This window comes from Antedon bifida, chromosome 8 (genome assembly GCF_963402885.1).
Source record: "Antedon bifida chromosome 8, ecAntBifi1.1, whole genome shotgun sequence".
Classification (NCBI taxonomy): Eukaryota; Metazoa; Echinodermata; class Crinoidea; order Comatulida; family Antedonidae; genus Antedon; species Antedon bifida.
This window is the reverse complement of record NC_136233.1, coordinates 4,902,724-4,914,723: the sequence shown is the minus strand read 5'-3', so window position 1 is coordinate 4,914,723 and position 12,000 is coordinate 4,902,724. Positions and strand designations below refer to the sequence as shown.

General features: G+C 33.0%; 1 protein-coding gene across 1 annotated transcript in view; it reads left to right on the top strand.

Annotated features, from left to right (window-relative positions):
• LOC144850502 (uncharacterized) overlaps positions 1-12,000 on the top strand; it is a 33,390-nt gene that overhangs the window by 15,261 nt on the left and 6,129 nt on the right. Inside the window, exons 15-28 of the mRNA XM_078707783.1 lie at positions 120-300; positions 647-903; positions 1,164-1,303; positions 1,583-1,736; positions 1,907-2,008; positions 2,283-2,627; positions 2,961-3,056; positions 5,115-5,225; positions 5,480-5,657; positions 7,763-8,019; positions 8,159-8,286; positions 9,114-9,276; positions 10,834-11,187; positions 11,854-11,958. Coding sequence (XP_078563909.1) covers positions 120-300; positions 647-903; positions 1,164-1,303; positions 1,583-1,736; positions 1,907-2,008; positions 2,283-2,627; positions 2,961-3,056; positions 5,115-5,225; positions 5,480-5,657; positions 7,763-8,019; positions 8,159-8,286; positions 9,114-9,276; positions 10,834-11,187; positions 11,854-11,958 — 2,571 coding nt within the window. The remainder of the gene's footprint in view (positions 1-119; positions 301-646; positions 904-1,163; positions 1,304-1,582; positions 1,737-1,906; positions 2,009-2,282; positions 2,628-2,960; positions 3,057-5,114; positions 5,226-5,479; positions 5,658-7,762; positions 8,020-8,158; positions 8,287-9,113; positions 9,277-10,833; positions 11,188-11,853; positions 11,959-12,000) is intronic.

The following is a 12,000-nucleotide window of genomic DNA, read 5'->3' as shown; positions in this document are numbered from 1 at the left end:
TTTAACTCAATCCTGTTTTACTTAATTGGGAATCTCTTCCTTAATAAAGCTCCAAATATTTACCATAAAATTACTTTGTTGCATACTTTTCTACTTACTGTATTTTTTATTTCATAAAGAGACACTTGAGACGTGTGGATCACAACCATTTGTAAATGGAGAGAGTCGAATTGTTGGTGGTACAGATGCAGACCCAGGAAAGTGGCCATGGATAGTATCGTTACAGAGCTACGTTGGTTCTCATATTTGTGGAGGAACGTTACTCAATCGAACATGGGTTTTGACCGCTGCCCATTGTCTGTAAGGATATTAAATTAATCTAATTCTATAAGTGATTAAGTAAATTTTGTATACGTGGTGAATTGGAATAAGATTATATAGTATCACTATCACTGCAACATACGCTGTATCAAAAAGAGCATTATTTTGTAAATATAATCTAGATTTAAAGAACAATTAATTTCTTTTAAAATGCACTTACAAACTGTACAATAAGATGTGATTGTTTATATATTTCACCATAGAAGGCATGTATATACTTTGAAGCTAATATAGACGATTATGTCCAGGCATCCCAGTTGTATAGTACTACCGAACACAGTGTATGATGTGATTTTTTTTGTCATGCTTAGTTTTTTATTCGCAGTGTTTCAGTAAATTCCGTTCTACTTGGTACAATTGACTTGTCTGAACCATCAGTGTTTCGTGAAGAGATTGAAGTAGTTGGGCAGTATTCACACCCGGAATATAATCCTACAACATTAACAAATGACATCGCCCTACTAAGGCTGGCAAAACCTGTTGATTATAATTCATTTATACAGCCGGCATGCTATGGTGAAGACTTTGAAGCTGGAACTGAATGTGCCATTGCTGGCTGGGGAAGTCTGTATAACAATGGCGGTAAATCATTCTTCTATTTACCATGTTTAAAGCTCTTTCAACACAAAACGTGTACATCACACTTTTGTTAAACTAGTTTGATAGTGTAGACAGAGCTTCGTTCACATATTTATCACAACGTCACATTTTTTTGTCACATAAGGTTTGACAGCTTTAAACAGAAAAACTATTTTGAAATACAATAATGACAATACAAATGACAACAAATACATATGTGAACACAATTGGCATTTGGTCTGACAAAGTTTTATATTTTTCAGGCGATTCATCAGACATATTGCAAGAAGCAAATGTGACAATCATCAGTCAAGAGTTGTGTCTAGATATGTGGAATAATTCAATTCCCATTTTAAACAGTACTATTTGTGCGTATGATGAACAAAGAATTGGCTCTTGTGACGTACGTAATTCAATATCTATTTATATTTGTCATTGATTATAATATGTTATAGACAGATTTGAGAACGTCCCAAGGTTTCAAGTTTCTGGAGACGCAATTGTAGACAACCAAATTGATTACAGTTTTAAGTACTTCAACAACATGTTTATTCATATCAGAAATGAATAGTTTTACAAAAATAGGGGAAACTAGTTACCTACTACCTAATATTTCTGAAGTACAGTGGTTAACTTTTCTGCTGATCGATAATTAGTCTTCTTCTTCTTGTTGTTGTTACAGGGTGACAGTGGTGGACCATTAATTTGTCAGAAAGAAAGCGTCTGGTATGTCACTGGTGTTTCAAGCTTTGTTTCAACTCCATGTGGTGAAGGGATTTCCGCATACACACGAGTTTCTAGTTTTGTTGAATTCATTAATTCGCTTGTGAGTGTTGGTAAGTATTTATTTGAATACATTTAAAATGTTAAAGGATGTTTACTTAAGGCAGTGACATACATCAGAGCGAAAACTAGATGACTTCAACTGTAAATGTTCATGCTACGGTGTCGATTTTTAACAATTATTTTCTAAAAAAATGAAATTATTTTCTTATATTTTATATAGATTGTTACTTTTACTGCGATGATGGTCCATGTTTAGACGAGTCACTGGTTTGTAATGGTCGTAGTGAGTGTTTAAATGATGAAGATGAATCAGACTGCGGTGGTAAGATGAACAGTTTATGATTTATTGCGTGAAGGGATGAATCAAAATTCGTAAACCTTCACCCCATACACGCAATTTCAATTGTAAGACTGAATGAACCATCACGTATTGTTTCTAATATAGTTGAAAAAGACAATGAAAACAACATCATTTTTATAATCATTATTAACATTTACATTGTAAAACTTGAATATCAATTTACAATATTTATATATGTATACTACCAGCCCTGGTCGAAACATATAAATGTTTTTTTAAATATTATTTCTTTCAGAATGTGGCCTTACTGAAATATCACTTGAGGTTGAAAACATGACACTTTTTTTTTGGTCTCCAAATTATCCGAATGCTTACTACAACGATTTAGATTGTCAATGGATTATTACAGCTCCACCTGATTTGGTTATTCTTCTTATGTTCAACGACTTTTATCTGGAGAGTTTTGATTTTGATCATTTGAAAATTGGATTTGTAGAAAATAGTTTTGAATATAGATTTACAGGTTTAGACTTTCATTCTGTAATTTCCGATAGCGAGACAATGTGGATACAGTTTATCACAGACCCTAGTCTACGCTACAGAGGATTTAATGCAACAGTAACTGCAGTAAATCGTATTGGTATGTGTGTTACTTTTATTATTTTGTCATTAATGTTTCAATCGGTAATACACAGCATGCATGAAACACCTGAACAAATCCAGTGCGTTCAATACCACAATGGGACTCACTGATAATTGTATAATAAGTTTTACTATCCAAAATAATAAATAATATTATACTATAGTTTTTATTATACTTAGGCCTATTAAATCTTACTGAAATAAATTGGAACACATGTTAATGATAATGATAATTCTATTCAAACATAATAACAATAAACTAAATGTTGGAACTTTTTACAATGCGACCGCGCATAGCACTACTTTATTACAATCAAACCTTTACTATCAGATTATTTTGTATGTGGATATGGTGATGTGATTTCAGCAGAATATGTATGTAATTACCAGGTGGATTGTCAAGATTTATCTGATGAACTGCCATGCGGTAAGTATTTTGTTTTACTGATACTATTTGAGATGACATTTATTTGTTATCGATCCAATATTAAACAAAAATATTGTTCATCATTGGGATTTTAGTTCATTACAAAATAAAACATATTTGAACTCATCTAGGGTGGCGATCAACGCAACACAACGCATAAACACTCGGCAACAAAACAAAACAAAGGTTGGAAACATGATATGCCACAAACTATTAATTTTTTATCATTATAGAGTGGTATGGCACGCTAAAAATAACTTCTCAGTCAATTCTCCAAATTAAATTTCGCCTATTCATTTTTTCGGGGTTTTTTTTGTAATACGAAAAAAGAAAACAAATAAATGTTATTGTATAATACTGCCAAGTAAAAAATGTTCAGTTATTCGTTGTGTGGTTGTGAGTATATCAATTATTTTGTCAACGTTGTGTGTACCGACCGGTACATGAATAACATAGCAGCAGTTATCTAATCTCAATCTGTAAAATGTAAGTCAAACTCCACTGTTATTATAATCTTCAAGCAGTTCTTTATAAAGTGTGTTCATGTTAAACAAAATACAAACAATCTTCGCCTAAATGTTAAGGAAATAATTTGAGCTTCAAAATATTTAATTGATTATACTAAAAAATAATTATAGATCTATTGATTTATACACAATTTAAAAAGGAGTAAAATCTATGTTAATGATTTACTGCTATTTAGTTACAGCTATATGCTATTGAGTTACTATTATTTAGTTATAAAATGCTATTTAGCTACAATTATATGTAGCTATACCTTATTGAGTTGCTATTTAGTTACAGCTATATGTTATTGAGCCAGAACAACAATACAATTAATAAACAGTGTAACATCAAGGAGCAATTTAATGGAAAATACTCAAATAAAGAAATATTACACAACACAAAAAAAAATGTTAGGTCATGAATCTGCTGCACCATGTTCGCAACATACACCTGAAAGACGAACTCATCGTATTCAACTTGTCTCTCAGGAAATTACTCATTCTGGCTGACGTAACTGCGTGGAATAGTAACGTTTCACTTTGCTGACGTTACCCTAGCCTTGCCTATAATGAAAGAACAAGCACTTTAATTAAGTTTGTCTACGGCAAATACACTGACCATAACCTGATTTCTTCAATACCCCGAATAAGTGCACAGTCATTCGGATCAGAATCTCGCCACCAAAGAAAACACAGCAAATCACAGTCTTGCTAACGAATATTGAATTGGTTAAACATGCCTTTTATATTTGCCATAATTGCTATAGATTCTTTTCTGCAACGACAAAGTGTGTTCAACAAGTCTAAGTCCTGTAAAAGGTAGTTAATAAGGAAAACCTCTTCACATTTAGCAGAGCAATCGAACACTACTCTAATATGAAATAGTATCGTGGGGTGATAAACACCAGTTTTTTGTTTTAATTTTATTTATTCAGATAAAAAGGCATACACACACACAAGTTTGGGAAACACCTCGGTCCAGTCGCAATTGCACAATGATAAGTGGGTGTGTGTGACAGTGGCTGTGTGTGTACTAGTCTACTCGTCTCGAACGATGTACTAGGTTCTTTAAAGTGCACATGGGCTAGATGTGTACACTACACCTACGATGTATAGGCCTTATCCGAGAAGACTCGTTCTACCACCAGAACCATGGAGCGAGTGAGCCTCGAACCTTTGTCGTTGTTATGGCTACGTAATTGCGGTTCTACTTTCTTAACCGCATAATTATATAAACCACTATTCAAAGACAATTTATCTGCTGGAACCTTCGCGGCACAGTTTACCAGCATGTGTCCTTAAAAAACCCACACTCATGTCGTCGGCATTGTATTTTGAATCTCTGGAAAACCGGGTTTTCCGCTTAAATAACGTGTTTAGAGCAACATACATTTTTTTAAGTCAACGCACCGGAAGTGGCATCTCGTAGCGTCCATCATCTCGATGCATGATGTTCTCCAAAATCTTGAAAGACCTTCTATCATTCATTGAAAATTATTCGCATTTCGAAATGTGGTCTACATATCAATTAAAATGTCATTTTGTTTTCTAGATTGTAACTCCAACAAAAGATGTAATAACGGTTTGTGTATACCTAATTCCTCGGTATGTGATGGGATGAACTATTGTGGTAACTGGTTGGATGAGATGGGATGTTATGAATGTAGGTTATTATAATATGGAAAAGCAGCGAATAATTTGTTTGTATTAAATAATCAGAATTAATGAAAGTTTGTGAGTTGAATATTTAAAACAAATTGATGAAAATGGAATAGTACCTTCAATCAACAGCAAAATTAACCAGTCAAATGTCATTCAAACGATGTTAGCGTCATGTTCTAATACAGCATTTGCAACAGTAGATGTGTTTTGTACTTGCATACTTAATTCCTAAAACTTGTTATCTATTGATGTTAGCATCCAATCTTGAATGTGGACGACAACAACACCAAGAAAGCTTTCGAATTATTGGTGGACAAGATTCACTCCCACGAGAATGGCCATGGATAAGTTCATTACGGGATAATGATGGATACCATCAATGTGGTGCATCAATAATCAACGACCAATGGGCCGTAACTGCTGCCCACTGCATGTAAGTGTTGATTTCAAAAACCACTGCTGATATTTAATTTTTAAAAATATGAAAGCCTCATTGACAGCACATTTTTAAAAAAAGGTGAAAGTTTATGCATGTTTTAGATAGTTTAGTCGGTGGGAAAATCAGATACTCTGAAGCATGTTTGTTATACTACAATCATCCTCAGGGTTGGCATTTATCAATATTTGCTTATATTTTTGCTTAAGCTGAAATATTTAAGAAGTGCTTAAGCAAATAACTTAATCTTATTTATCAAACCGTCTTAGCAATGTCTTAGCAGAAAAATTGTCATGCGCAAAATTAAACTCTAGAGGGCAGCAAATTATGTCTTAAGACGAAAAATTCTTGCTTACGCATGGGTATTTTTTTTTGCTTTTTTTCTCTTAGCGATGGCGGCGCTATAACATTTTATCTCCGTATTTTCACTCCCAACAAGAGAGGGCGCATTCTGGCTACTATTGTTTTTATCACTTGAAATAGAGAAAGAGCACAACAGTCGGAAATACATACGAAAATCATTCGCTCTAAACTTAAATCAAATCAACATTTATTTATTTTTATCAATGACAGCGACCCTTGGCAGCCGATACAGTTTTCTAAAAGTTAGTCAATTGGGTCGTACCTATCCCGAAAATATTAGTTTTGCTCGTCCAATTTCTAGGCCATCTTTATGAAGATCGATATCATTATTTTAGCGTCCGTAGTACAGCGGAAAACGCACTAGCGTAGCCTTTCCGAATGAAAGAAGGAAACAATTATAAAACAGAGCACAGAAATAAATAAATAAATACGTTCTACAATTAAAGCATCTACAAGAAAGCGACCAACTACACACATTTTCAATATCAATAATAATAATCAATAAATATTGATATAATTTAATAATTTGGTTTTAAAAGAACTAACAGAACTAACAACTACAACTACAACCATCCTCCGAAGCATGGTTGTTGTACTATCCTTTAGAGTAGTTTATTGTAATTATAAACATCATCCGGGATATGCCTATTGCAACCATACTCCGGAGAACGTGTGCTGTATTATTATTTTCATTATTTATTTCCTTTATTGCATCAAGTAAACAGTGATGAAGTTGACATAAATATAATAATAAATATATAAAAAAAAAACATAGTATAACACAGACCAAACAAGTTACTAAAATATATCATAGTCCACAAATCAGTCTTTCAATGGCCATCATAGTACATCCAGTAACACAAACCAAAAGGGGTTCACAATTTTCTTATCATAACTCAGTTTCTGATCATTCACCAATCATTGAAAAAATGAAGTTTTTTGTGCGTTGTGTACTGACTTTGGGGAGGGTTTAGGTAAGAGAGAGTGTAATCTATGATCTTCTTTTTTCATTTTATCAAAGAATTTTCTTAACAACTTCTCGCGGCGTTCAGATAGAGTGATGATGTTAAGGTATCTGCGGGTATCAGCATACGAGGTACCATCGGGGCATATTATGTTACACGCTCTTCTTTGGACATGTTCGATTTGGTCAGATCGTGCTTTGGATAAACTCGGGGACCAAACAGCACAGGCATATTCGAGAACTGGTGGTGTTGTATTGCAACAACCATCCTCTGAAATAAGGTCGTTGTACTACAACCATTTTCTGAGGTACACTACGGCTGTTGTTCTACAGCCATCCCCAGAAGTACGGTTGCTGTACTACATCTGCTACAGTATGCTTGTTTTACTACCATTCTTCTGTATGCGGTTAATTTACTCTATGTACAACCGAAAAGTCGAAATTCTTCTTTTATAATATAATAGCAAAACATGTTTACTTCTCCATAAACCACATAACACTAACACTTAAATTTTAAATTTAAATGTGTAGCTATAGTTCCAATCCTTGCTTGGGAATATTAACAATATTGACTTAATCCACTAAAGCCAGTGTACAGAACATATTATCAATGTATGTGACTACCTTATGTTTTTTTGGCTCCTGTATGTCATCCTAGTTTTTGTCATCCATACTTATCCGAACCTCGCCAAAATTGACCACAATCAATTGTGAAGATAGTACTAAGAGACTATAAAAAGAAAACAAATCTAGTAATGTTGTGTTATTATTTCAGTGGTTACAATTATACTATGGTGACTGGTACAACATTATTGAACGACACATCATCAGTGTTTAGAATTAGTGGCGAATTTTCTAGTATTGCCCATCCAGAGTATGTTGCTTCAACGTATGATAATGACATCGCGTTACTTAAGCTGGATTCTCCGATAGAATTCAACCAATTCATTCAACCAATTTGCTTTGGTGACAAAGAGTATCCACCAGGCACATCTTGCACAATAGCGGGATGGGGTTATTTGTCGGAATCTGGTAAGTTTAACTAAAGTTTATGATGAGGTATCTTCTACCCTATTATCCTAATAGTACTTCTGAACAGTAAATAAATTAAGCCATGAAAGCCTATATGTAATCTCGAATATAATTACCAAAAGATATTGTTACATTATAGGATATGCGTCAAATGAACTGCAACAGGCGGCTGTTTCACTGTTGAGCAATGATGATTGTGGTTTCTCTGAAGTCACAGGAAATATGATTTGTGCTGGAGATTTAGCAGGCGGCGTTGATTCATGCAATGTAAGTTACTGGTCTCTGAATATTTTGCTTAATCTTTACTAAGAATACCCCAGTTGTTGTCTTAACTAATTTAATAAAAAGTAACTATTGAAAAAATAGATTTGTTTTAGTTTTTTAAATTACTTTTACTTATGAAATATGTTAAAAAACACCTTTAAAATGTTGATAAATACCACAACAAGTGAATGTCCATGGATCTCACCGTCGATGTTTTTTCTGCAATGGCAAAATGTTTTATAAATTTCCTGTATTCTCATGTGTTATTTGACATAGACCTACTGTAGTAGGCATATTTGCGTATATTTGCAGTCATATCAATAATGATGATGATATTTTTATTGCTTATGTTTTTTTAACTATCAGCGAGACATTTATACTATTTTATGGTGGTATATTACTTACTCTTTATGTTAAGATGCGCCAAATTCATCATTTTCTATAATGTTGTCCAATATCCGTAACTCATAGCAAAACGGTATAATTTTAGTATTCCAGGTTTATGTAGGATGGTAGTCGAATGAATATTAGCAACAAGATAGATATTTTAGCACTTATGGCGTTTTATACGTATAGGCATATTATTTGAGCTCACAAATGATGGTGGCCTCCTGTCGCTCCTGCGTTTGTGTTTTCCAAGATTAATAAATTAAATAAGTGAAATGTAAAAACTGTAATAATTTTTTTTTTAATGGAAACGTATTACTAAAGTCAATATGTGTTATTTATCGATTCCAAAAAGTTTGTATGATTATAATAATAATAATAATAATATAATTATGTTTATGAATGCAAGGACGTAATGATATACTATTTTATATTTATTGCAGGGTGATAGCGGTGGTCCTTTAATGTGTCGGTCGCAAGAAGGTACTTGGGATCTTATCGGAATCGTAAGTTGGGGAATAGGTTGTGCTCAACCAAACAGACCTGGTGTATACACAAGAGTTTCAAAATTTACAGAATTCATCAAGGACACAATTGAGTATCATAGTAAGTATTTCCAACTATTTAGTATTTACATCATATAAAGTATATACATCACACTTTATAAATGTGTTTTATTATTTTGTTATTTATATATTAACTCGTGACCAGGATTGCAAAATGAAAATGCAACATAAAACTGTATCAAATGTTCTTTCGATTATTTGTGAAAATTTGTTTATTTAGAAAACTTTATGATATATCCATTATTCGCATAATTATGATGATTGTTTTGGAATTACTTACGTATGCCTAGTTACAGTTAGCACTGCCAAGGCCATATCAACTACAGCCGATTCCCTTCAACTCTGTCAAGTTCTTCTTTTTCTTCTTGTTCTTCTTTCTCAAATTCTCCCTTATTATAGATTCTATATTAGGGCGTGCAAATGTTGTGTTTTGGTTTTCTTGATGTGTGACCAAACCATTTCCATTTCGTTCTACCAATCTCTTTTTCCACTGGCTCCTGCCCAGTCCCTTAACATAGTTCATCATTTCTTATTCCTTCAAGCCACCATATTATTCTGAGAATCATTCGTATTCTGTTAAAAAAAACAGCTTTCGTACAACAACGTTGATTTCTCCAACTCTACAACTCAATACTAACTCAAATCTGAGCACGCGACTGCAACCATGTATATATGGCCTTGTTGTTGTTATCCATATGACAATACGGAATTAATGTTAGAGTTAAATAGTTTGATTTTTGTTGCTGTGGTATCTTGTTTTCCATACTTTTGCTACCATATTAAAAGCCCCTTGTGCCTTTACCAATCCTTCATTTAACATCTTCTTCTATTCCTTCTCTAATACTGTTTTTTGTCTTAATTAATTGTTTAACTTTTTAATTTTGATGTTCCTTCCATAAGTCTGGTTTTTGTTTGCATTTGTCGATATGGTTGTGATAACAGGATAATTTCGTCTGTATATTACAATCATTCTAATTTCCCCCAAAACGTAAAACATTGAACCTCATTTCTATTTCCCTGTGTTTATAAGATCAAACATGAACATAAAGTAGGAGAGAGCTTGCTTACTCCCACAATCATTCCCACAATAACACTTTGCCTTCTACTGAGAACATGGTTATTTTTCTATGGTTTTTTAATTCGCTTAGATAACCTCTCTTTTGTCAGTTTTACAATGTATCCTTTTGTTTCTTTCTTTCCTTTTCTTTCTCATGTACAGGAAGATCGTACCTAAACCTAACTTAATAGTTAAATTACTGTACATTAGTTTTGGTAACGCATAAGAAGACTCAGCCATATTATGTGGACAAATTATTCATGGTTCCATTTATCTGTTACTGAATGGGTCTTCAGTGTAGGAATGTCAAATTATAAACATAGGCCTATCATACATATTCCATGACGTGTAGTGCTCGTATATAGTATAACTCTCTTTGCAATACAGTTTTATCGTAATATCATATAACACCACATTAATATTGTGTTGTTATTGATTATAGTCTTGAAGGAAAGTTTTAATTCAACTTTGGTTGGCTTCTTACTCTATAATCCCAATAGAGATTAATTTAATTTTTTTTTTCAAAAATCATTATTTCAGCGTGTGGAAAAAATGAAAATTATTTGGAATATAACGGAGTACTGGAACTCCTTACTCCTAATTTTCCAAACCCATACCCGTATGATAGAAGACTGTGTTCTTGGGATATCATCGCACAAGATGGTCAAGTTGTGTTTGTCTATTTCACCAAGTTCGCCTTAGAAGATTGTTGTGCCTCAATTAAAATTGATTTGTCTCCGGATAACAGCAGCAACTCTAATGTGTACACTTTTGGTAGCATGTATCCGCCGAGTTTATCATCTGCTAAGAATCGTTTACGTATTACATTTAGTACCAATATTTCAAGTGGATATGGTGATTTTGAAGCCCGTGTATTGGCTGCACACCCTGAAGGTATACTAATTGTTTGCCATAAGCTTCCTTTTGTACTTCCTTTTCTTTCTTTCATTCCTTGGAAGATCCAAGAAACATTTATTATATATGACCTTTGGTCCAAATAATATGCAATATAACATTTAAATAAATAACAGTGCGTTTAAAAATTCGCTTAAATGAAGAAAAAAAATATTTTCCAAGCTTAGTAATTAGATCAGTATTTGTAGTAGACATAAGATAGGTCCTAAGTAATTTTAATTTAGATAGGTTATTTGTATAAAAGCAAAACGTATATTTAGTTCTGAAAAAAATTGAAAAACTAAAGTTAAGTTATATTCATCTTCAATTGATTTTAGAGAACATAATTTTTTTATATTCGCGAATTCCAAAATCATATTTAATGCGTGTGTAATATTGGAGCTTAGAGTGCCTTGACGGATAGTTTATCAGTTCAATTATACAATCTACTAATTATGTAATTTTGTGGTATATTATTCAAAACCCGGGTGTGGTCGGTAGTACAACTCAAGTTCGATTTCTCTAGATATACAATTGATACATTCTTATCTTATGATACATTCTTATCTTATCATACATTCTTATTCACATTCACAATAAATGGTGTTTTACATTTTAATTGAGCCTCTTATAGTAGCTTTATTGATTGTTATATTTTGTAATCAGAATTATTCAGCTGTTTAGATGAAAGCCAGCAAATTGTTCCACTATGTTGGGTGTGTGATGGGAAGTACGATTGTGAAAATGAACGAGATGAGCAAGAATGCGACGGTAAGTCTAATTGTTTATTCCGTTGTAGGCGCTAATTCTATC